Below are 22,656 nucleotides of genomic sequence, written 5' to 3'. Positions count from 1 at the left end.
ACAATCGGCACAGCATTACGAGGCCGACATAAATTATGCCGTACGTGATTTCCATGTCATGATTATCATGTTTGGATGTGTCATTTATCTTCGTCGTCTATTCACATCACATGATACCAAATTTGGTATATGTGCAGCTAGTAAAACGGCCGCGAGCATGCTTTAAGCGTAGCATGTAGTCATGCGTTACATGACATGCATATCATCATTATCATGTTAGGATGCATTGTTTTTTTCGTCTATTTACATCACATGATACCAAATTTGGTATATGTGGAGCTAGGGAAACAAACGTAAGTGTGCTATGAGCGTAACATGTGGTCATGTTTTACATGACAGGCATGTCATAATTATCATGTTTGGACGTATCATTTACCTTCGTCGTCCATTCACGTCACGCGACACGAAATTCGGTATATAGCCAGGCAGGCAGACAGACAGATACGCTCAGTCGCAGAGTTTGCTAAGAAATGCTTCTCATTAAAAAAAAAAAAGCAGCAAAGATGCCTGTCTGTTTCGATTGCTGTTGCTGAAAATTCTATTCCTTACTAGGTCCAGAATTGTATGTTGTTAGGAATCGCAGAGCAAAAGCTAAATTAGGTAAGCACCAGCAAGAAGGCTTTCTGCTGGTGCTGCGAAAAGGACAGCGTGTATGTGCACACAGTTTAAAGGGCACACAGTTTAAATGGTAGGCTTTTTACTGAGCTACAAGACAGCAGTTCTATAAAAGAAAGCAGGTAGCAATAATGAAAACAATGCAGTTTTCAGCATTGTGACACATGGTACATCTGTGGCTCAGAAAATTATTCTTGCGGTTCACAAGGCCGAAAAAAAAAAGTCAACAGTATTTGTGGATTGACATATAATGCTAAAGCCTCTTAATCCTTGTGATAAAATTACAGGTGGCTGAGCACCGTGGTTGGCACAGATGGAATGAAATGACACACTTTATTCCTCTCGAGTCCCTGAACAGTTTCTTCAAAATACAGGGTTTTGATGTACCTTTTTTTCTTTGTCCTTAACTTTTACAGATGGAGATGCTTGTACTACGGACAGCGATGATTTTGACTTGGACCCTTTTTGCCCAGATGCCGATGATGATGATGCGTTGGATTCAGTTGTTTCACGGTAAAGAAATATAGTGTTCTGTGCACAAGTACTATGTTCTTTAGAACCTAATATATGTCCCATAACTTTAACCAACTTAAGTTATTGAGTTGTGACCTCTGGCATTCTAATTTACTAATGGAATACAGTTCCATATTGCACTGTACTCTCTCCAAGCCTAACTGGTGTTACGCACAGCACTTAGTTATATTTAGTTGACTTTGCGTGGCTAGCAATATCAAATAGATAATAAGTGATTAATAATTTATCAGTATCCACGTAAATTCATGGACAGAGTTAACTGCAGTGTGTCTATGGCAAACTGGTCTTCTCCCCCTCCTCCCCCCCCTTTTTTTTTTAATCTTTAGGCACCTTGCTGTGTTTTACGATATGGTTGCTGTTCTTAGTGATATGTTTAAAGCACTTTCATTTCTGTTACTCTTAGTTACAGCATAGTGTTTATTAACACAAATCATTGAAACTTTTAATTAATTCATCAACTCTACAAAAGGCCCTCTACCCAACTATTTACCTATTTTAGTTATAAGCTTGGTTATCAATGCAATGAAACCACTGACTTGAGTATTCAGTTACGAACAGTGTTTGTGCTTGGGAATCGTCTACAAAGTTGGAGTGGATTTCTAAGCATTTTTATCAGACAGCAACATGAAAGGGTTTATTTTAGCTAGGATGATCAAGTAGTGGTGGGGTTTCATAACAGTCTTATCGAGAATGAGGCAATGCAGAGGCCGAAATGTATTTAGTATGTAGATAATTTGGCGCAACCAAAGTGCTGTCGACAACACGTTACACGTGAGTCTAAGATGTTTTTTCTCAGTCTCTGCTATTATCTTCTTTGCAAACCTAACTGCTGTGGCGGACATGGGTGTGCTCCCTTTGAGTCCACAGTTTCAAATCTGCCTTTCAGACGGTTATTTCAAGAACATCTGAAATTTTGGATGTTAAAAATCTTTGGCATCTGCTTTTTCGAACTTCCTGCCCAAATTTCAGGACCACAATAGCATTACTTGAACCCCCACCTCTGCCACATCTATCATGTTCATGTTGGAACCAGTGTTTTCCGAAGTCAATACAGTTGTAACCAAAGCAGAGTTTGAAAGCCAGCTTTGCTGCAATATAATTCTGTGATGGGGTGAAGCTTAAAGACAATTTAAAGAAGGCATTATTGTCAATCACGCGTTGACTGTATTCGTCTCTGAGAAGTTCGAATAGTAAAATTTTAGTGTGAAGTGAATAGAAAAGCAAACACTATTCAAAATGTATTGGAAAGTTTTAATATTCACACATGTCTATTTATTTATTTGTTCATTTCAGAGTGCTGCAGGTCAATATTTTGACCCCCCCCCCCCCCCCCTCGAGCAGGAGTAATACATAATAAACATACATTATCTCTAGCAACAAACAAAAAAAAAATGAATAGGAAAGAATACCAAGCAGTTTTAAGAAGTCATTGAGTGTGCATGTGCACCAACAAAACGCTGCAAGTTCACCACATAATTAAAAACAAGTACTTTCAACACAATGCAGAAGGGAAAATGTATACTCAAAAATATAGTTAAACCTGCCTAGAATGAACACCTGTACAACTAATGCCTTAAAGTTTTTTTATTCCCTGCTGTTACACCATAGAAGCACATGTATTTGTGACCTCTATGTAACGAAGTGGCAGCAGGAGACACCCTTGATAGAACGAAATTTCACCGTTGGCAATTTTTATGTCTGGTGTTGACGTCAGCCCAAAGACTTAAGCGCGGTAGTCAAAAACATATCCTAGTTCGAGGTGGCAGCTGAACTGCCAGGGGAAATGAGTCGCGACATGTCTGTAATGAGATAGGAAGAGGAGAGCAGTCGACAACTGGATGTCTGCAGGTACTGTGAGCCGCTTCACTCAGGACATTTGGGGGCTCGCTAGAAAACAAAGGTGCGCTTGGGACACAGCATCTCCTCCCTTCTTAGATTGTCACTTGGAAGCGACAATATAAGTCGCCATATGTGTGTGGATGCTCTGGGCACGTTAGCAGAAGCCTCAGCTTGCTGGGTGTCATTTTTCTTGCGTTCCGGGCCAGATGGTGACGTCGCCAATTCATCTGGTACAAGATGCCAGGCTGAATGGGATGACACTCTTGTCGGGGTGCCTGTTTGAAAGGGAGCTTTCCTTGGCAAATTATCTGAGCAGCGTAGCTGATTTAGGTGGCAGTGAGTGGCCTTTCTGTCTACGTCGACGAGCCACGACCACAAACCTATGCGTTTGAGTGCAGTTGCTTCAGCCCAGATAAGTATTTTGTTGAACTGGTGTGCGTATATGCGTTGTCCAATTTCAGATCTCTAACTACGCGGGAGCTTTCCTTCTCCCAATGATGTTTCCACTGAAGACTCCAAAACAATTTCTGTCAGCTGGTTTCTCATTTCCAATCCGATCAAGAAACTTCCTAGCGTTTGCCCCTGTGGTGCTTTGAACAGTGTTGAGCTGCCTGTAGAGAAAGCGAGTGAAGCGGTGTTGCATTGTCCCAGTCTGATCTGTAGTAAGGGAGGGTTTAAATTCTGGCACATAGAGCTCGGCTTTTCTATTTGGCGCCGGGTGGTATGGAGCTTATGTAACAGATTAGATGCCATTGTCGCTGTAAAACTTATAAATCTCCGTGTACACAAGCGAGTGTCGTTGTTTGAGACGACCTTGCGTGGTAGTCCGAACGTTGCAAACGATCTGAGAATGTGCATGACTGCTGCCGATGTTGTAGTCATTTGCTTTACCTCAAGTTATATTCTGTATGCGTCTACAACCACCAGGGATGAACACCCTTCAATAGGTCCAACAAAATCAATGTGCAGGTTGTCCCAAGGCGCATCTGGTGTTTTCCATTCAGGATTGGTGGGGCTCTGTGTTTGTATTGAAAAGGGAGGCAATCTTTCACTGTTGATTCTATGTCATGATCAATACCTGGCCACCACATATAACTTCTGGCACATTTCTTTATGGCAACAATGGCTCAATAACCTGCGTCGACAAGCGATATTGCTTGTTTGCGAAGTGCCGCCGGAATCTTAACTCTTGATCCCACAGTGATTCAGCTGCAATAAGCAATTACGGGGACATGGTAGGCAAAATATAGAAAAAAATTGTTTTTTTAGGTTTTTTGAAATCTGTAGCCTTTTCTGAACCAGAATCAATTGTTTGTTTGTCTTAATACATTTTTTTTAAATTACTTATTTCAAAACTTGTGCACCGGCTTGCCAAGCCCCCATACTTGTGTAGCAAGGGATTCCTTGCAGTTCAAGCATCACAGCCATATGGAGAAGTTACGGTTCGCAAGTTGGAGTGAATTTGGCACATTCAGAAAAGAATGGGCCCAGAACTGCTAAAATAAAAAAAAAAAGAAAGAAAGCAGAGGCATCAAGCTTTCTGTCTGGAAATCTATATCTTGCTGGGGACGTCTTAGTAGTGCTATCATTGGCAAGCACAATTATTGTTTGGCCATTAAAAGAAAGAGCCAGCTTAGAAGACATGCAAAAAGCTGTTCGGGCCACATATTTTCACATGGCATGAAAAAATACTAATCCATCCCACGGCATTTGCTTGAAGGACGCTGAAACGTGGGGCCAATTCAACAAAGCCCAGTTGAATGGTGAACTATTCGGGAATTAATAACACCTTCCAGCGTATGTTATTGAAGCTGTTAAGCCAAATTATCTGGTGCTAGCTCATCCAGAATTACTTGCTAAATGCCTCCACAGGAAAACTAAAAACTCTAACAAGTCGTTCAATTGTCACGAGCGAGCACACTCCAAAAAACGTTTCACTTGGACACCAAACACTGAAAATATGCACTCTTGATTCTGCATTCACTTCTATATGCGAAGCATTTCTTAGTGAACTCCGGCGACATTGAGCTTATATATCTTTCTAGCCCCCTACGACTTTTAGCTCTTCTGGCTGTTTCAATAATGATATCGATACCAAAATCAGTATGGCATAACATGACTGTATGACAAGCATAAGTGACTATTCATGACATGAAAATCATGACATGCATGTCATGAATGTCATGATTTACATTTCATGGTCTTGATGCTGTTGCGGTGGTTTAGTTTTCATGACATGTTGCAAAACTGGTATGGTATGATATGACTGCATGGCGAACACAAGCGACAGACCCTCACATGGAAATCATGACGTGTGTCATGTAACAACATGACTACATGCCACACTCATGATGAGCTCGTGGCCGTTTCGCTTGCTTCACATATACCAAATTTGGTATTACGAGACATAAATAGATGACGAAGTCATGCGACTGGTGCAAACATGATAATCATCAGATGCGTGTTATGTAAGGACATGACTACATGCCATACTCATGATGCACTCACGGCCGTTTCGCTAGCTTCACGGATACCAAATTTGGTATTACGTGAATGGACAACGAAGGTAAATTACACGTTCAAGCATGATAATCATAATATTCATCTCGCCCCGCCGCGCTGGTCTAGTGGCTAAGGTACTCGGCTGCTGACCCGCAGGGCGCGGGTTCGAATCCCGGCTGCGGCGGCTGCATTTTCGATGGAGCCGGAAATGTTGTAGGCCCGTGTGCTCAGATTTGGGTGCACGTTAAAGAAACCCAGGTGGTCTAAATTTCCGGAACCCTCCACTACGGCATCTCTCTTAATCACATAGTGGTTTTGGGACGTTAAACCCCACATATCAATCAATCAATAATATTCATCTCAAGGAACACTTGACAACATGCTACGCTCATCGCGCGCTCGTGGCTGTTTCGCTAGCTTCACATATACCGAATTTCGTATCACGTGACGTGAACAGACGACGAAGGTAAATGACACGTCCAAACATAATAATCATGACATGGAAGTCATATACGGCATAATTTACGTTCGCCTCGTAACGTGCTGATTTTAAAGTGACATATCAACCTTCCTTATTTGTGCTTTGCATATCACCGATGCCCACTGTATGCGAGATCTGCCAATTTTTAATTATGGCAATATAGCTCGTGTGAATGTGCTGAACTATTTTTGAATTTCGCCAAGGCACAGTTTAAGGCATTGCCTATGCAACCTTGAACTTCATCGACAGTACTGTGCTGACACGGCTGCTTAGCAGGCAACAAAGGAGGCTCGCCAGGCAAGACGTTTATACACAAAAAGGAAAAAAATGATATTGGTGATGAGTATCTCGTTGGTTCCTGTTGAACAAGTCTGTAAATTTGCTGTTACTCGTTATAATTTGGAAATAACGCAGATTTCGAACTTTAAATGCGATTATCTCAAAACATGCTTTTTTGTACTTACGTTTCTTTTTCTCAGCAACCACAATATCTAGAATTATTGTTTTCGGTTAGTATTTAGATGACATAATGGGCAATACACTGAAGCAGAATTATTGTTGGATGAGGATGTGCTATTTTACAACACATCTAATAGCTATTATTAAGTGATAATTAGGTAGCCGAAGTAAAAATTTATAAAAAATGAGCTTTGCAATTTTCAGTGATAAATTTACTTCAGTGTGAAGAGAAATGACTCATGATTACTATAATAGTAAAATAATTACTGTATCTTTTATGGTTATAGAGAAAAAGGTACATAAACGTTGCCTAAAATACATGGCGGGTATGGGGCTTACCCTGTTCCCTTAACTCTGTAGCTCACTTGCAGCAAGCATTGAAGTGTTCACCCTTTAGCTTCTACACATTGCCTTTTTGTATAGCTGCATAGACTTCCTTCAAGACGGTGCACTCTTCTGTTGATGCTACTACCATGTCGGCTGTTAGTGGAGGGTTCGGCAGTGCCTCAGACTGGAGTATATCACTTGGCGGGGGTGGTTCATTTATTGCGGTGTCTAGCGGTAGGTAACTTAGTGCATCAGCGTTCTGGTGTTTCTTCCGAGTGCGTTGTATGAGTTCGTAATTGTTCGTCAGCATTTCGGTGCACCATTCTATCATTTGCGGCATGGCCGCTCAATCTTTCCCTTTGGAGCGACCTGCCGAGTCTATTCCCGAACATATAAGATCGTGTGTGAAAGGAAAAGTTGACTGACTGGCCATGACGGGGGTGAGGGTGCTGTTTATCGGTGATGTAATCTCACTTGCACCTACTTGCATTGCGTCCCATGAAGGTGTAATCTCACTCATCCTTCCTATTTTGTGACAGTCATATTCTGCCGTCGTTTGGTCAGCATGTGATGCCCTTTTGTTCTACTATGCTGCTGTTATGAAGAAGCTACTGAGTCTATTCCTGGCCAACTGGGTGTAGTTTTTAGAATCTGGGTAGAAATTATTCAGACATCTTTAGAAACAACTTTTCCGAAAAGTCCTCAGTTTGTCACATCTTGCAACACTTGAGTGATTAATTATCTATATGTGACTATTAATGAAGAATGTTTACTTATAACTGTCTAATTCACATTATACCTACATATAGTAGCAGGAATAAATATGTACGTCACTACACGCAAATAAAGACGCTTAGTATACCTTTGTAAAAAGAATCATTACTGACATTGTCCGATTCACATTATACCCAGATAAATGTCCCGAAAATAAATGTGGCCTGACGTGCTAATAAATACACACAGTATATCTTTATAAATAAAGTACACATTAAACTCAGCTATTTAGTTGACACTGAATTTAGAGCCACTACGTTTTAAGTATTTCCAATATTATTAATGCAATGTTGAGTTGTTGTACGAGCGAAATCAAGACGAGGATATTGTGCCTACTTAATTGTTTCAATCGGACAGCAAAACTCGCTGCGTGCATCTAATGGAGCGCATATACGGCGAACCATCTACCTCTAAGTAAACAATTGTCGCCCTGCCGTGGTGGTCTAGTGCCTAAGGTACTCGGCTGCTGACCCGCAAGACGTGGAATCAAATTCCGGCTGCGCTGGCTGCATTTCCGATGGAGGTGGAAATTTTGTACACTCATGTGCTCAGACTTGGGTGCACGTTAAAGAACCCCAGGTGGTCGAAATTTCCGGAGCCCTCCGCTATGGTGTCTCTCATAATCATATGGTGGTTTTGGATGTTAAACCTCACATATCAATCAGTTAAATAAACGATTGTCTGACTAATTAGTTGCACCTCAAATCAAGTCCCCCCCCCCTCCCCCCCCAAAAAAAATTTCTGGCTACGTGTCTGCCACAAGCATATCAGATATTTCTCAGTAACATAGACACGGAAAAGCGCACACTCGCAAGTGACTTATTAAATCGAAGCTCATCTTCTGGAACCCTCACGTTTTTAGATCTTCATCTCATGCTTGAAGAAAACTATGTGTGTTGGATGTATCACCCTCGTGCTGAGAAGGCGTTTTTGCCTTATCATTCTACGCTTTGTAAAGTAGTGAAAAAGGCCTTTGCAATATAAGCTTACAGTTGGCTCTTACCAGGTCTTGCCACCACGTTCTTGAGGAAAGTTTCAAAGTGCTAATATTCAGGCTTGTGTCTGTAGGTTTTCCTTCCTCGTTGTTAACGTCAGTATGTGAAGCTTTGTTGAAAAAATTACATGACACCACCAGCGATTCAGACACAAAGGGAAAAACACAAGAAGCACTCTGTTGTCATTCCTTATGTACACGGAGTGGCTCATTCGTTAAAGAGCGCGGCCTCTCGTTTTGAGGTCCATGTCGTGTTCTCGGAACTTGTGAGGCTTTCGCGTATTTGTGCTCATTCCTGTGGCGCACCAAGTGCTGATTGTGTAAAGAATAACGAAAAAAAAATTTTGAATTGTTTGGTAGGTGTTGTGTACATGATCATGCTCAGTTGTGACAAGGTGTACATTGGCCAGTCGGGCTGATGTATAAATGATCACCCTAGAGAGCATGCACTGTCAATGAGAAGCGGCACGAGTTCGCATTTGACGTCTTATTGTGAGGAGTGCTCGCGTGAACAGTTGCTGAACAGCACAAGAAATTTGCGAAGAGGCAAAGACAAAGTGGCACGTGAATTGGCAGAGGCGATGTACATTAAGCAATTTGGTGAACAATGTATCAGTGTCTCGCCCTGTCAATGTATGATAATGAATTTGCTTTTTTACCTGATGGGTTGTGATGATAGTTGTTTGGGCTTTTCATGTGGTTATACACATGCGTGAGGGCCCAGAAGATGAGCTTTGGTTTAATAAAAGTCAGTTGCAAGGGCACGCTTCTTCATGTCTCTTCTTTTGTCTTCTTTCAAGTTTGCGCGAATGATGTTTTAGACATCAGATATTGCTTCACATCATGCAGAACACCGGTCTGACGGCGTACATATACACATGTGGAGTTTTGTTTTTTATTTTTGAGAGAAACAAAAAATGTAGTTTTTTACTAGTGACAGTATCATTAGGCTTGCTCCAATACTTTTTTCGCCAGTGTGCCAATGTATCCAAAACACCTCAGAATCTACATATATAGCCCCCTTTCTTCTGTATTCAGGGGTAAATTTGGATTTCATGGGGCTTGAATCAGCCCGCAAGAAAGTAATTCGTAATTCGCAGCAAGTGAATGATATACTAGACACAATACAACTCTTCATTCTTGATCATTTTTGTGCTTTTACATCCCAAAACCACAAAACGATTATGACGAAAACAGTAGTGAAGGGCTCCGGAAATTTACACCATCTGGTGTCCTTTAATGAGCACCGCCATCGCACAGCACACGAGCCTCAAGCATTTTTGCGTCCATCGAAATGCTGCGGCCGGGATCGAACCCGCGACCTTGGGGTCAGCAGCCAAGCACCCTACTCACTGGTCCACCGAGATGGACCGTTCTTAATAATAATAATATTATCTGGGATTTTATGTGCCAAAACCACTATACGATTATTAGTCACGCTGAAGTTGCTGCATGGCTAAGATATTTTCAACCATCTGGAGTTAATGTGCAGTGACATCGCATTGTACACAGGCTTTGGCCGCGTGGCCAGAATAGTCTTGTTCCCTGCGTTCGTCGCATTTCCTGCACTAATATGTGTCATTCAGTCATCGGCCACTAATCCAGCTAAAGTGATGCAGCCTATTTATGAGGGCAGGACAAGGCAGGACAAAGCACTGATCAGAAACACGCAAAACTACCGGCGCAGATAGTGCACTGTAACTGAAGGGTGCATTGGGAAAAACACCTGTGTTGCCGATGGCTAGCGCCACAACCGATGCGGTGGATGGAAAGAGAACTAGTGCTCTCACAGGCGAAGAGGAGAAGTAACTGAAGGGTGCATTGGGAAAAACACCTGTGTTGCCGATGGCTAGCGCCACAACCGATGCGGTGGATGGAAAGAGAACTAGTGCTCTCACAGGCGAAGAGGAGAATTCGGCGCGCTGCGCTAAAGGCGAGATCGAGCAGCCGTGTTTGCGGCAACAATGTCTGGCATTGACTTCCGAAGGCCCATAATACCCAATAAGGGCTGATGGTTCATTATGGATGTCATTATTCTGCTTGTAATGTACTGGCGGAGTGGTCTGCTGCATAGACGATCGAAAGTCCCTCGTTATATAAATGGGAATAATTTCCCTCTGCCTGCGATAGGGTGCGTGATGGGAAAGCAATCGAAGCTTCCTGTTACTGGTCATCAGCTTGTGAGAGGACTGCTCCCACTCTGAATGACGAGTCATTGCAGGCGAGTAGTAGGGGTTTCCTTTTGTCGTAGTGTCGAAGAACAGTAGACTTTCAAAATAGTTCCTTAAAGGGACACTAAAGAGCAAAGTTGCAAAACACTTTTTCGCATATTACTAAAGTACAATTTCCTAATCCTGAAAAAGCCACTCTTACCGCAGCTTGGCAGTTGGTAATCAAGAAAACACGCGAAAAGAAACTGTGAGTTGAGACGCCACCTTGAGATTCCCCCAGAAAACACTGCGACGTTGTCAATTTTTGAAGGCGCCTAGTACTGGGTCCTACGTAGATTCTAATTAATAACATTGAAGTACAGTAGAATCTAAATGATACGATTACGGTTGATCCGACCTCCCGTAGTCAGGAGGTTGAGTCCATGTCCCCAAGGTGTCCTTACCTTTCGTAGCTGTGTAGCGAAGTCAGCGCTTATCACGGAATAATCGGCATCCGTACCTATCAGAGTCGTTAGCAGGTGGTTGTCGACAAGAATGGAGATGCGAGCAGAGACACGTTTGTCGTCGATGGCACATGTCGGTGAAAGGATGTCATCGGATGTTGGCAGGCACTTTGGGGGAGGGTCTTGTAACGGTCGATCAACAGCGGCCTCACCCCCAGAGGTCGCTGTTCTTAGTTTTCCTAGTGCGGGCGCGTGGATCTAGGCCATCTTCCTGCAAGGACGTCTGCAAAGGTCGATTGTTGGCAAGGTGACGTGGAGCGCTGTGGAGACGGTGAGCGGGAATGGAAATGCGGAAGGGTTGGGGACTGCTGGCGTGCCAAATATTCGGCAATAGCACGGGGCTGCTCATCATCTCTGGGTGGACGAGCATCTGGACAAAAGCTAGGATGACCAATGTGCCTGTATGCGCACTCACGGTAGATGTGACCTGGTTCACCACAGTGATAACAGAGAGGCCGGTTGTCGGGAGCATGCTACACACTGGATTTCCAAAAAAGTGGTAGGTTGCCATACTGCGGTTGTCCTGAATAGAATGACGGCACCTTCTGCAGGGTGGATGGATGGGACGGATAGCCAACAGCCGGTGCAGGAGTACGTAATGCTTCCGCGTACGTTAATAGTGGAGCGTCGGCTGGACGCGGGGCCATCATGGGTTGGACTTCGGCTGGACACAGAGTCATCATGGGTTGCACCAGCTGCCAGACCTCTTTGCGGACGGCATCCGTTAGAGCAGCAACATGGGGCTGAGAAGACGCCACGTGTAGCTCCTCGCACACAATACTGCGCACGAGCTCCGTCATGTCTCTTATAGTCGTGACGTCAGGCGTTGGCAGGGCCGATGACACTGATGAAAGACTGCCAGGACGCTCATACTGATACGAGTGCTGCCTTAGCATTCTCTCCATCGTCATAGCTTCACGGAGGAAATCTCCTACAGTGCTAGGAGGGTTGCGCACTAGTCCAGCGAACTACTGCTCTTTCACTCCCCGCATCAGGAGGCATACCTTGTTCTCTTTCGTCGTTAAGGAGTCAGCTCACCTGAACAGCCGCGACATGTCCTCAACGAACATGGCAACACTCTTGTTGGGACGCTGATTTTGGGAATTGAAGAGCCGTTCCGCTTGTTCCTTTTGGTCAGAGCTTCGGAAGGTATTCTGCAACTGGTTGCAAAACTCTGGCCAGGTTGTCATAGCGGCTTCATGGTTTCTGAACCAAGTGCGCGCAGAGTCCTTGAGGTAAAAGTAGACATACCGAACCTTTTGGTGCTCGTTCCACTCGTTGACGCTGGCACAACGGTTGTAGTCGTCAAGCCAGTTGTCGATGTCCTCGTAAGAGTCACCATGGAACGGCTTCGAGGTTTGCGGGGCGTTGAAAAACCATGGAGGAGGCAGCATCAATGTCTCTTGGGTTTGCGTACCCGCACTAGCCATAGTTCTGTCAAGTTGTGGAAGCGGTCCAAATTCAGGTGGTAGGCCTAGTTGTCGTCTGCTACGCCGTAGGTCAGCTGGGTCTTCCAAGTTGCGACTAGTGTCGGGATGTTACTGCCGATTGCAGTGCATACAACACTACCCAGCAGCTCCACCAGAAAATGTCATGTGATTACGGAAAGACCACAACGTCTGTTCACAGGAGCAGCAGCACTGGACGTCGAGCCGAACCGCACGTTAGACCACGAGCACAACAACCAGTCTTCTTTTTTCACAAAATGGCACATACTCGCATTGGCATGGCTCAATCTCGCTTCATGCCCGTGGCTATATATATATATAATATTTGCGTGTATATATCTATATCCAAGAAAAATCTTTCATGTGAACAACGTACCCACACAGCCTACTCAGAGGCCCGTTTTTTTTTCTGTGGGCGCTTTTCTAAATGAAATCGAAAAAAAAAGGAGTCCATGCGGACTTCCAAAAACAATCGAATCTTTAATATCAACATATATCAAGGCTAAGAAGCACACAACTCATAGTCAGCAGCCACGATTGTGAAAGTGTGCACGTAGTCTTACAAGATTTCAGTGCTCAATGCCCTTCCGTCTTCAAGTGCGATGACTTCTTAGGCAGCAGCAATTGCTTCTTTGCGGGTTTATTAGCAACAAACCCAACTCGTGGGGGTTTATGGCAATGTTATTCTAGTAACCGCAATACGTACATACAGTCAAGCACAGGAGAAAAACTAATGAGTGTAGCTCACGCTTCTGGTGAAGGTGCACAAGCACTGACGTGCTCGTCTTAAATTGGTTTAGCAAGGAATATGCGAGCAAATGAACTGAAAAACGCCAGGGCTGCGCAGAAGGCACAGCAGTCGCAGCGAAAGCTAAAAGAGCGGCCTTTCAGAGCCTTTTCAAAACACTCATTGAGTAATTACTGCAAGCACACTTGCTTGATTGATACCCCCACTAAAGCATTAATAATAAATTTTTTGGGATAGTAGGCCGGCATTCACTATGCTATTTTTTGTCATTCTTTCGAGAAGCGGGGTATCCGCTAAACACTTGCAAGAAATTTTGTGCCAATTGTTCATGCAGTGGCTGACAGCGATGAGGAATCATGGCTGAAGTGGGTATGCACCACAGTTAATAGGGGAAAAGAACAAGCTTATGTAATGGGTTGGAGCATTGGACGGCCCACTCGTTAAGCTATTCCCATTGTGCGAGGACTGCTTGTTTTTTCGCTGTTTTAAAATGCTTTATAAGTCGTATTAACGCGATTGCTTTCCTGACATCAAGCCTGCGTAAGGCAAGTTTGCGAACAAGTCTCAAGCACCGGCGTAGCTCACTGGTATAATACTGGGCTGGCACCCAGCGGACCCGGGTTCGAGCCCCACTGTGTCATTGGTGCTAGGTTTTTTTTTTGTAATTTCACGCGATGTGATTACGGACACCGGCGGCAGCGAACAGCTGTGTGTGACCCAAGTTGTGATCTCATGACAGCTTTTGCTGTAAGATATGCCACGTATTATCAGGGCTTATTCAAATGATATAAAATAGTTAAAGCATGATAAGAATGGATAAATGTCCGATATGAGGAGTAAAGCACAGATATGTAACACATGGCCTTATCTGTGCCGTGCAGTGAGCGGGGTTACTGCTGCTTGCCGCGGTAACCTCTGCAGAAAAGAGTGGTGGGCTCGTGCCGCGTTTGGCGTTTCTTGTAGAAAAGTCATCTTTTGTAACTTCACATGTAGCTGTTGATGTCCACATGGGCGCACTTGAAAAAAAAATTTAAATCTGCCTTCTGCCGCTCGGAGACTGGCTCAGCACACATACATGTGACGTGACATGAACCCCCTTTTTTCCCGTGCCCCTTCCCTCAGTACCCGCCGCTGGTCAAGCAGGTTTCGGGACAATAGGCCCAATACCGCATGCTTTCTCTCAACACATACGGAGGGACACTGCTCGCATGACATGTACGTTTGAGGAATCTGAGCAACTGCGATACACCACTTGTTGAGAAGTGTCGAGGCTAGTGCATGGAAGTTTGCCTACATGATGACTGCTATGACGCGCTCGGTCCGCATTTTCGTTAGTTCACATGTTATAATATTAACACTAAATACATTGTTTCTTATGACATATGATACACATATGGAATCAACTAGATTGTTTTGTCTTAGGAAGCAAAACTATTTGGCATCCTGGGATCAAATGCGTGTGCCGAAATTTGAATGAATTTCATAGTAGCATTTTTAATGAAATTTTACAAGATTGTCAACCGGGATTTTACATGTATATATTGTAGGCATCTATTATGCACTTCATCTTCATCTGAACAGCAGTCAATCATCATCATATGTTCTGGCTGACAATCATCATCTGCTTGGCACGAGCGCTTCTTTGTTGGGTCCGTTGCGCTTGTTCGTTCCCGAGTTCACGGCCAATAAACCTCGCTACAACCGAGTCGTCATACGTGGTGGAGGTGGATTGACGTTCCCAGTACCTCTACTTACAACGCCTACTCGCTGGAGCTCCGTTCAGGCCGCCGCTTGGACCCTCAGTCCGCCAACATGTCTCGGAGTGAGTGGGTGGATGCCCTTTCGGCTCCCGTCTCTGCGCCGCAAGCCGTCACTGCGCCGCAAGCCCCTCCTCTTTACATCGTAAACCACCAGCGTGACCCTCCGATCTTCGCTGGTCTCCGCGGCGAAGATGTGGAGGACTGGCTCGATAACTACGAGCGGGCAAGCGCAACTAATCACTGGGACGACTCTAACAAGTTCCGCCGAGTATCGCTTTATCTCACGGGCGTTGCCAAGACATGGTTCTTGAACCATGAGATCTACCTCACCGACTGGCCTGCCTTCAAGCAGCAGCTTCGCCAAGTATTCGGCACGCCAGCCGTTCGATCCGCTCTAGCGAGGAGGGCCCTAGATACTCGCCAACAAAATCCCGGCGAGTCATACACATCTTATATCGAGGATGTCCTTGCGCTTTGCCGGCGCGTCAATTCTTCGATGTCCGAGTCGGACAAACTGCGCCACATCCTGAAGGGCATCGGAAGCATTGCCTACAATGCCCTTGTTGCCCAGAATCGTTCTACTGTCATGGACGTCGTCTCTACGTGTCAGCGTCTCGACGAACTTGATTCTGTTCGCCTTCAGTCGGGCAATAGTGAACACCGTACCGCAGACCGAGACCTGCGTGACATGATACGGGAGATCATACGAGAAGAACTTCAATGGGCATCTCACAACCTTCTCCATCTGTCACACAGCCTTCAAGCATGGCCCTCCGTGACATCGTAAGGGAGGAACTAACATCATTCACCGGTCCAGCCTACGTCCAGCCACCTCCGTCTAGCCCTCCAACGTACGCGCAAGTTGCGGCCGCGCCTCCTCGCAACGTAAACTCTACTTCACCGCTGCCATCATTCACCCCGGTTGCTGCTGCACCACCGGTCCACTTCCGGCCAATCCCACCCGACCCTCCGTCAGTCCACTTGAGTGCGCTATCTCCCGGTGTGCCGAACGACCTCTACTACCCGCCTTGGCGCCCGTCTCGCCCAACATGCTTTTACTGTGGATATCGTGGCCATATATCGCGCTTCTGCCGCAAGCGCCAGCAGGACGAGCGTCGCGGGTACGACATGCGCGAACGGGACTTTTCTAGAGGGGATTCTTACGCTCGGCGTTATTCATCTGGACAGCAGCGGTCTCCATCTCCGCCCGCGTCGACTGAGACGCGGAACACTTACCGTTCAAGCTGACGCCGATCACCTTCGCCCTTCCGTCGCTCCTCCTCTCCTCTTCGGCCAGCCTCGTTTACTACTGATAACCGGTCGGAAAACTAAATGATGCAGTTTTCGGAGGAGAAACTGCATGTAACAGTAGGACTCATATTCCTCCAGCACGCCCGTTCAACATGGTTTCTGTTACGGTGGAAGGAGTTCTCGTGGACGCTTTGTTGGACACCGGTGCTACAGTTTCTGTGATTAGGTATGATTTGTGCAAACGCCTGAAGAAAGTAATGACACCTTATAATGGACCCAATCTAGTCGAAGCCCAGGGGAACGCTATCCGCCCTTTTGCTCTTTGTACTGCTCGTGTGTTTATTGATGATATTTTGCATTACATCGAGTTCACTGTGCTTACCCGGTGCTCTCACCAGCTAATTCTAGGGTGGGACTTCCTATCTTCTTCTTCAGCCGCTATATGTTGTGGTGAACGGATTCTGCACCTAACTAATAGGGACTCCATGTTCGACGAAGGCGTCTACAAGCCTCTACGCCTGTTCGCTCGCGAAGATCTTGAACTACCGCCACACCAAGAACGAATTGTGACCCTGATCTCTAAGGACATCGACCACGGTGACGTCTTGGTGTCCCCTTTGTCGACTTGCGTCGCAAAAGGCATAGCCTTTGCATCAGGTGTCGTACGCTTTCACCATGGCTCCGCGCTCGTCATTGCTACGAATGAAACGCCAGAGAAAGTTCTCCTACCAGAGGGCACTGCAGTAGCCTGTGTTGTGGATGCCGAGCCTGTCAGCGTCACGCCACTTAACCCTGCCTCTACCAACGACCGTTCTATGAGTAAGCCTGCCTCATCCTCTCCCTTCACAGCTCTTATCAGTGATGACTTAACAGCTATGCAGGCGCAGCAGTTGCTTGGGTTATTAACAAAACACGCCGATTCTTTCGACACCTGCTCTTCAACGTTGGGCCGAACTACCACTGCAGCGCATCGCATTCAGACGGAGGGAACATCTATTGTACATCGCCGCCCGTACCGCGTGACTCTTGCTGAGCGAAAAATCATCGAGGAAAACGTCGCTGACATGCTCCAACGAGAAATAATTTGTCCATCAACTAGTCCTTGGTCATCCCCTGTTGTTTTGGTACGGAAAAAAGATGGCTCCGTGCGCTTTTGCGTTGATTACCGGGCACTTAACAACATCACACGCAAGGACGTATACCCCATGCCACGCATCGACGATGCCCTTGATTCACTGCAAGGCGCCGAATACTTTTCAAGCCTTCATTTGCGTTCGGGATATTGGCAAATTCCCATGCACGATGACGACAAAGAAAAAACGGCATTTGTAACCCCCGATGGCCTATACGAATTTAACGTGATGCCTTTCGGGCTCTGCAATGCGCCCGCGACGTTTGAACGCATGATCGACACCGTCCTGCGTGGTCTGAAATGGAAGACGTGTCTCTGCTACCTTGATGACATTATCATCTTTTCATCAACGTTTTCTCAGCACCTGAGCTGCTTGGATGACGTCCTAACATGCCTCGTCGGTGCGGGTCTGCAGCTCAACACTAAGAAGTGCCGTTTCGCCACCAAATCCATCAAGGTTCTCGGTCATGTCATCAGCAAGGACGGTATTCGCCCTGACCCCGAAAAGATCGCTGCCGTCCTTCGATTTCCATGCCCCACAAGACTTAAGGATTTGCGAAGTTTTCTTGGCCTCGCATCATATTTTCGCCGCTTCATACAAAATTTCGCTTCAATAGCTGCGCCACTTCACAAACTACTTGCATCTAATGCACCCTTTGTGTGGTCCGAGGAATGCCAGTCGGCGTTTTACCTATTGAAGAAAGCTTTGACGTCAGAACCTGTACTCTGCCATTTTGATGACACCGCCCCAACACTCCTGCATACCGACGCCAGTGGCTGCGGTATAGGTGCTGTTCTCCTCCAACGCGATAACTCTGGACGGGAAAGGGTCATCGCATATGCTAGCCGAGTGCTAACTTCTACCGAAAAAAACTATACCATCACTGAGCAGGAGTGCCTCGCTGTGGTTTGGTCCATACAAAAGTTCCGTCCTTATCTGTACGGCCGTCAATTCACCATCGTAACGGATCACCACGCCTTATGCTGGCTTTCGACAATGAAGAACTTGTCCGGACGCTTGGGTCGTTGGATTTTACGCCTACAGGAGTATCAGTTTGAGATTATTTATAAATCGGGCAAAAAACATCAAGACGCCGACGCTCTTTCTCGTTGCCCACTACCTACAGCGTCGTTCGACACTCCAGCTGCCACCTCCAACGACACCAGTGCGGACGTGACTCCCACTTCTGTTGCCTTGCTCGCCTCGCTGTACCAACCGCCAATCGACGATGAACAACCCTTCAGTTCTCACCAGCAGGCTGACCCGTATTGTCGGCGCATTATAGACCACCTTTCAGGAGCTACGCGTCCACCCAATGCACGCCTTCGTCGACAACTCGAGCACTTCAAGTTTCAGGACGGTGTGCTGTATCGTCACATATATCATCCTGACGGCACACGCTGGGTACCTGTTCTGCCACGCGCTCTTCAACATCATGTACTTAACGCCTTTCATGACAATTTGACTGCTGGCCACCTAGGCTTTCACAAAACCTACGACCGCATTCGAAGCCGCTTTTATTGGCCTGGGATTTCTACCAGCGTAGCAAAGTACGTGGGTTCCTGCTCTCCATGCCAACTTCGCAAACTTCCGACATCTCCCCCAGCTGGTCAGTTACAGCCAATGACGTGCCCTACAACACCTTTCGAGGTCGTCGGTGTCGATCTTTATGGACCCCTTCCTGTTACTGGTGCTGGAAATAGATGGATAGTCACCGCCGTGGACCATATGACACGCTACGCCGAGACAACTTCAGTAGCTACTGGTTCAGCATCGGAAGTTGCCGACTTCGTCCTTCAGGCCATAATACTACGTCATAGTGCACCTCGTGTACTTCTGAGTGACCGTGGAAAGGTGTTCTTATCACAACTTTTAGGTGAAGTTCTTCGCGTTTCTGGTACCACACACAAGATGGCGTCTAGCTACCATCCTCAAACAAATGGTCTGACCGAGAGATTTCATCGAACCCTTGCCGACATGATAGCCGTATACATTCAACCGGATCACAGAAACTGGGATAAACTTCTACCGTTCCTCACTTTCGCCTACAACACCGCTGTTCAGCGCACAACAGGCTACTCACCGTTTTATCTCGTTTACGGATGTTCACCTACTTTCTTTATCGATGTTTCCTTCTTCACCAGCAACGGCCCTACATCACCATCTTCTTGCGAAGAATATATTTCTCGCCTTGCCCAGTGCCGCCAGCGCGCTCGTATGAACACGGAAGCTACGCAACAAGCAAGGAAGGCCGTCTACGACACCTCTCATCGTGTGGTATCATTCCGACCGGGTGACGAGGTGCTGCTATTGACACCAATTCGCACACCTTGTCTCTGCGACAAGTTCCAGCCTCGATTCATCGGCCCATATGTTGTTTTAGAGCAGACTTCACCTGTCAACTATCGTGTGACGCCTCTTGTCGTGCCAACTGACCGTCGTTACCGCAGCACCGAAATTGTACACGTTTCCTGCATGAAGCTTTTCACACGACGTTTCTCGTCACCTTGACTACCCGCCCGCAGCGGCCAGGCTGGCCGCTTCCACGGGGGGGGAATCAGTGTAGGCATCTATTATGCGCTTCATCCTCATCTGAACAGCAGTCAATCATCATCATATGTTCTGGCTGACAATCATCATCTGCTTGGCACGAGCGCTTCTTTGTCGGGTCCGTTGCGCTTGTTCGTTCCCGTGTTCACGGCCAATAAACCTCGCTACAACCGAGTCGTCGTAATATATATATATATATATATACACACATTTCACTACATTCTAATTTTACAATAATTGATGAGCAAATGCACATATCCTTGGCCTGTCCTTACAGGGACAGCTAGTTAACGTTCGAAACTTAATGTTCAGCTGGACATTCAGTTTGGACGTCTAGAAAACAGCTACATGAGACATAGATTTTCACAGTACGTCCATTGGCTATCCGTGTTGAATATCTGTACAACCGTTCATTTGTACCCATAATGGACAGCCAGCTGATATCCGTGGTTACTTGGGTGGGGGCTGCATTTTGATGGCAGTGAAATGCAAGATGATACATTTACTTTAATTTCATTACATGGTAAAGGGGTACTTGCACAAAATTTCATAGCGGAGATAGCCTATGGAATTGATTCTCGTGAACATGTATATCATCATCAGCCTGACTGTATACGTCCACTGTAAGACAAAGGCCTCTCCCATGTTCCGCCAGTCAACTTAGTCCTGTGCTTGCTGCTGCCACTTTATACCCACAAACTTCTTAATCTCATCTACCCACCTAACTTCTTACTCCCCCCAACCCGCTTGCCCTCTCCGAGAATCCAGTCAGTTACCCTCGATGACCAGCGGTTATCTTGCCTACATGCCCGGCCTATGTCCATTTCCTCTTCTTGATTTCAACTATGATATCTTTAACCCCACTTTGTTCCCTGATGCATGATGACGATTCCCTTCTTGTCTCTTAAGGTTACACCTATCATTTTCCTTTCTATCGCTTGCTGCGTCGTCCTCAATTTAAGCTCAACCCTCTTTGTAAGCCTCCAGGTCTCAAGAGCAAATATAGCTTGGGAGGTAATTTATATTAGCTTTAAATTTGAACTTCATGTGGGCGATTCAGCATTATATGCCACAACTTGTGATAGTGACATCATATAAAGTGAAATTAAGTGACCATTAACAGCCAAGATGTCGCCACAGCAGCTGAGCCCGCAGGTGGAGCACCTAGAATGGTGTTGGCATAGTCACTATTGTGCATTTGCTGTGCTTGTGCCACCAGGCTACTATTTGGCAGCTGCTCACGAGCCTTTTTCCATGGTGAATGTGTGGTTCAGTACGATGTAGAAGACCTAAAAAAGTCGCTGCCACGAGACGACAATAACGGCGCAGCACATGGGGCAGGCAAGAGAGCGCCAGTAGATTATGCAGGGAGCATAGAAGTGCATTACAGTTCTGTGTGCTGTATTGCAAGCTATGTGGCCATAGTAGCGCCCGTTGGCTTGTTCTTGAAAGTTTTGCGATCGGAAACCTAAACTGCTTGGCAATAAACAGACTATAATTAATTATCCTTTTATGTGCTGCAACAAGCAGTTTGCTGTGGTGTTATAGCTATGGCTCCATGTTTTTGGATAATTCAGGGGAAAAAAATGAAATAAATATTCTCCGACTTTTTGACGATTCAGGTTTGTCCAATAAGCTCTAATTTTAAAAGGTAATTTTTAACATTCAAGGCAGCAACCTCGTAAAGTATGCTGGCTTCTATTACAACAAGCTTTAAAGGGCCATTCACCAGGTTTGACAATTTTGAGCTGACAAGCGCATGTGTAGACAAGGCGTTCATGATCACGTCTGCCAAAATTTGCAACGCAACGCACCACGGAAATAGGTCAAATTTCAAGATGAACACTGCTTCCTCTCCCTTTTGCCCGCGCGCACCCAGAGAATGAGGGCATGACGTGCGCGTATGAATGGCCCTAAGTACACGGCAATGCAGTGACATTGATCTTCTACGTAAATGACCATGCTCTGACGTTGCCAACAGTGGCACGTGACATGGCAAAAATTATTTAACACGACATGTGTAGTTTATGCATTCGTTGCTTGAAGAAATTAAACAAATCTCTAGATAAATAATAAGACGCTATAAGGGAATGTGAGGGTTCTTTTTTTTTTTTTTCATTTTTCCGGTCAATTGCAACGAGATGCCGGGCTAATGTGCCGGCATTTCGCATGTGTTCGTGTCCCCGTGGTCAGCACATCTCGTAGATGACAGCTGTAGAACGCTCCTACGCGTTCGCGCACTCATTGTGTTCATCTATTCTACCGCGTCTAAGCCACTGTTTCCAAACCATCCCGCAGAAACAGGCAGTAGACTTGATAACAACACTGGTAAAAAAAAAAAAAAGCCGCTCGCGTGCATGGGGGTTGGGCTCGTTCGGGCACGTCATGCACACGTGATCCCTTGGTCGGATGCCGGAGAGGGTGGCGAAGAGATTTGGCTTGCGAATGCTACACGGAGGAACGGCAAGGGTTTCGAGCTCGCCTCCTCTTGTCCTCCTTTCGCGCCACTTCAAAAAACTCGTTTTCTCCGCTCGTGATGAACCGATTCAAACATTTTTTGTGGCTAA

General features: G+C 45.8%; 1 protein-coding gene across 3 annotated transcripts in view; it reads left to right on the top strand.

Moving 5' to 3' along the window:
• LOC119176978 (uncharacterized) overlaps positions 1 to 22,656 on the top strand; it is a 203,826-nt gene that overhangs the window by 130,611 nt on the left and 50,559 nt on the right. For all 3 annotated transcript variants that reach the window (XM_075884792.1, XM_075884794.1, XM_075884795.1), the window contains one exon: positions 1,032 to 1,128. In XM_075884792.1, the coding sequence (XP_075740907.1) occupies positions 1,032 to 1,128 (97 nt within the window). The remainder of the gene's footprint in view (positions 1 to 1,031; positions 1,129 to 22,656) is intronic.

Source organism: Rhipicephalus microplus, unplaced genomic scaffold (assembly GCF_043290135.1).
Source record: "Rhipicephalus microplus isolate Deutch F79 unplaced genomic scaffold, USDA_Rmic scaffold_48, whole genome shotgun sequence".
NCBI classification, from domain to species: Eukaryota; Metazoa; Arthropoda; class Arachnida; order Ixodida; family Ixodidae; genus Rhipicephalus; species Rhipicephalus microplus.
Note: the sequence above shows the minus strand (reverse complement) of the source record. Positions and strands in the feature narration are given on the sequence as shown.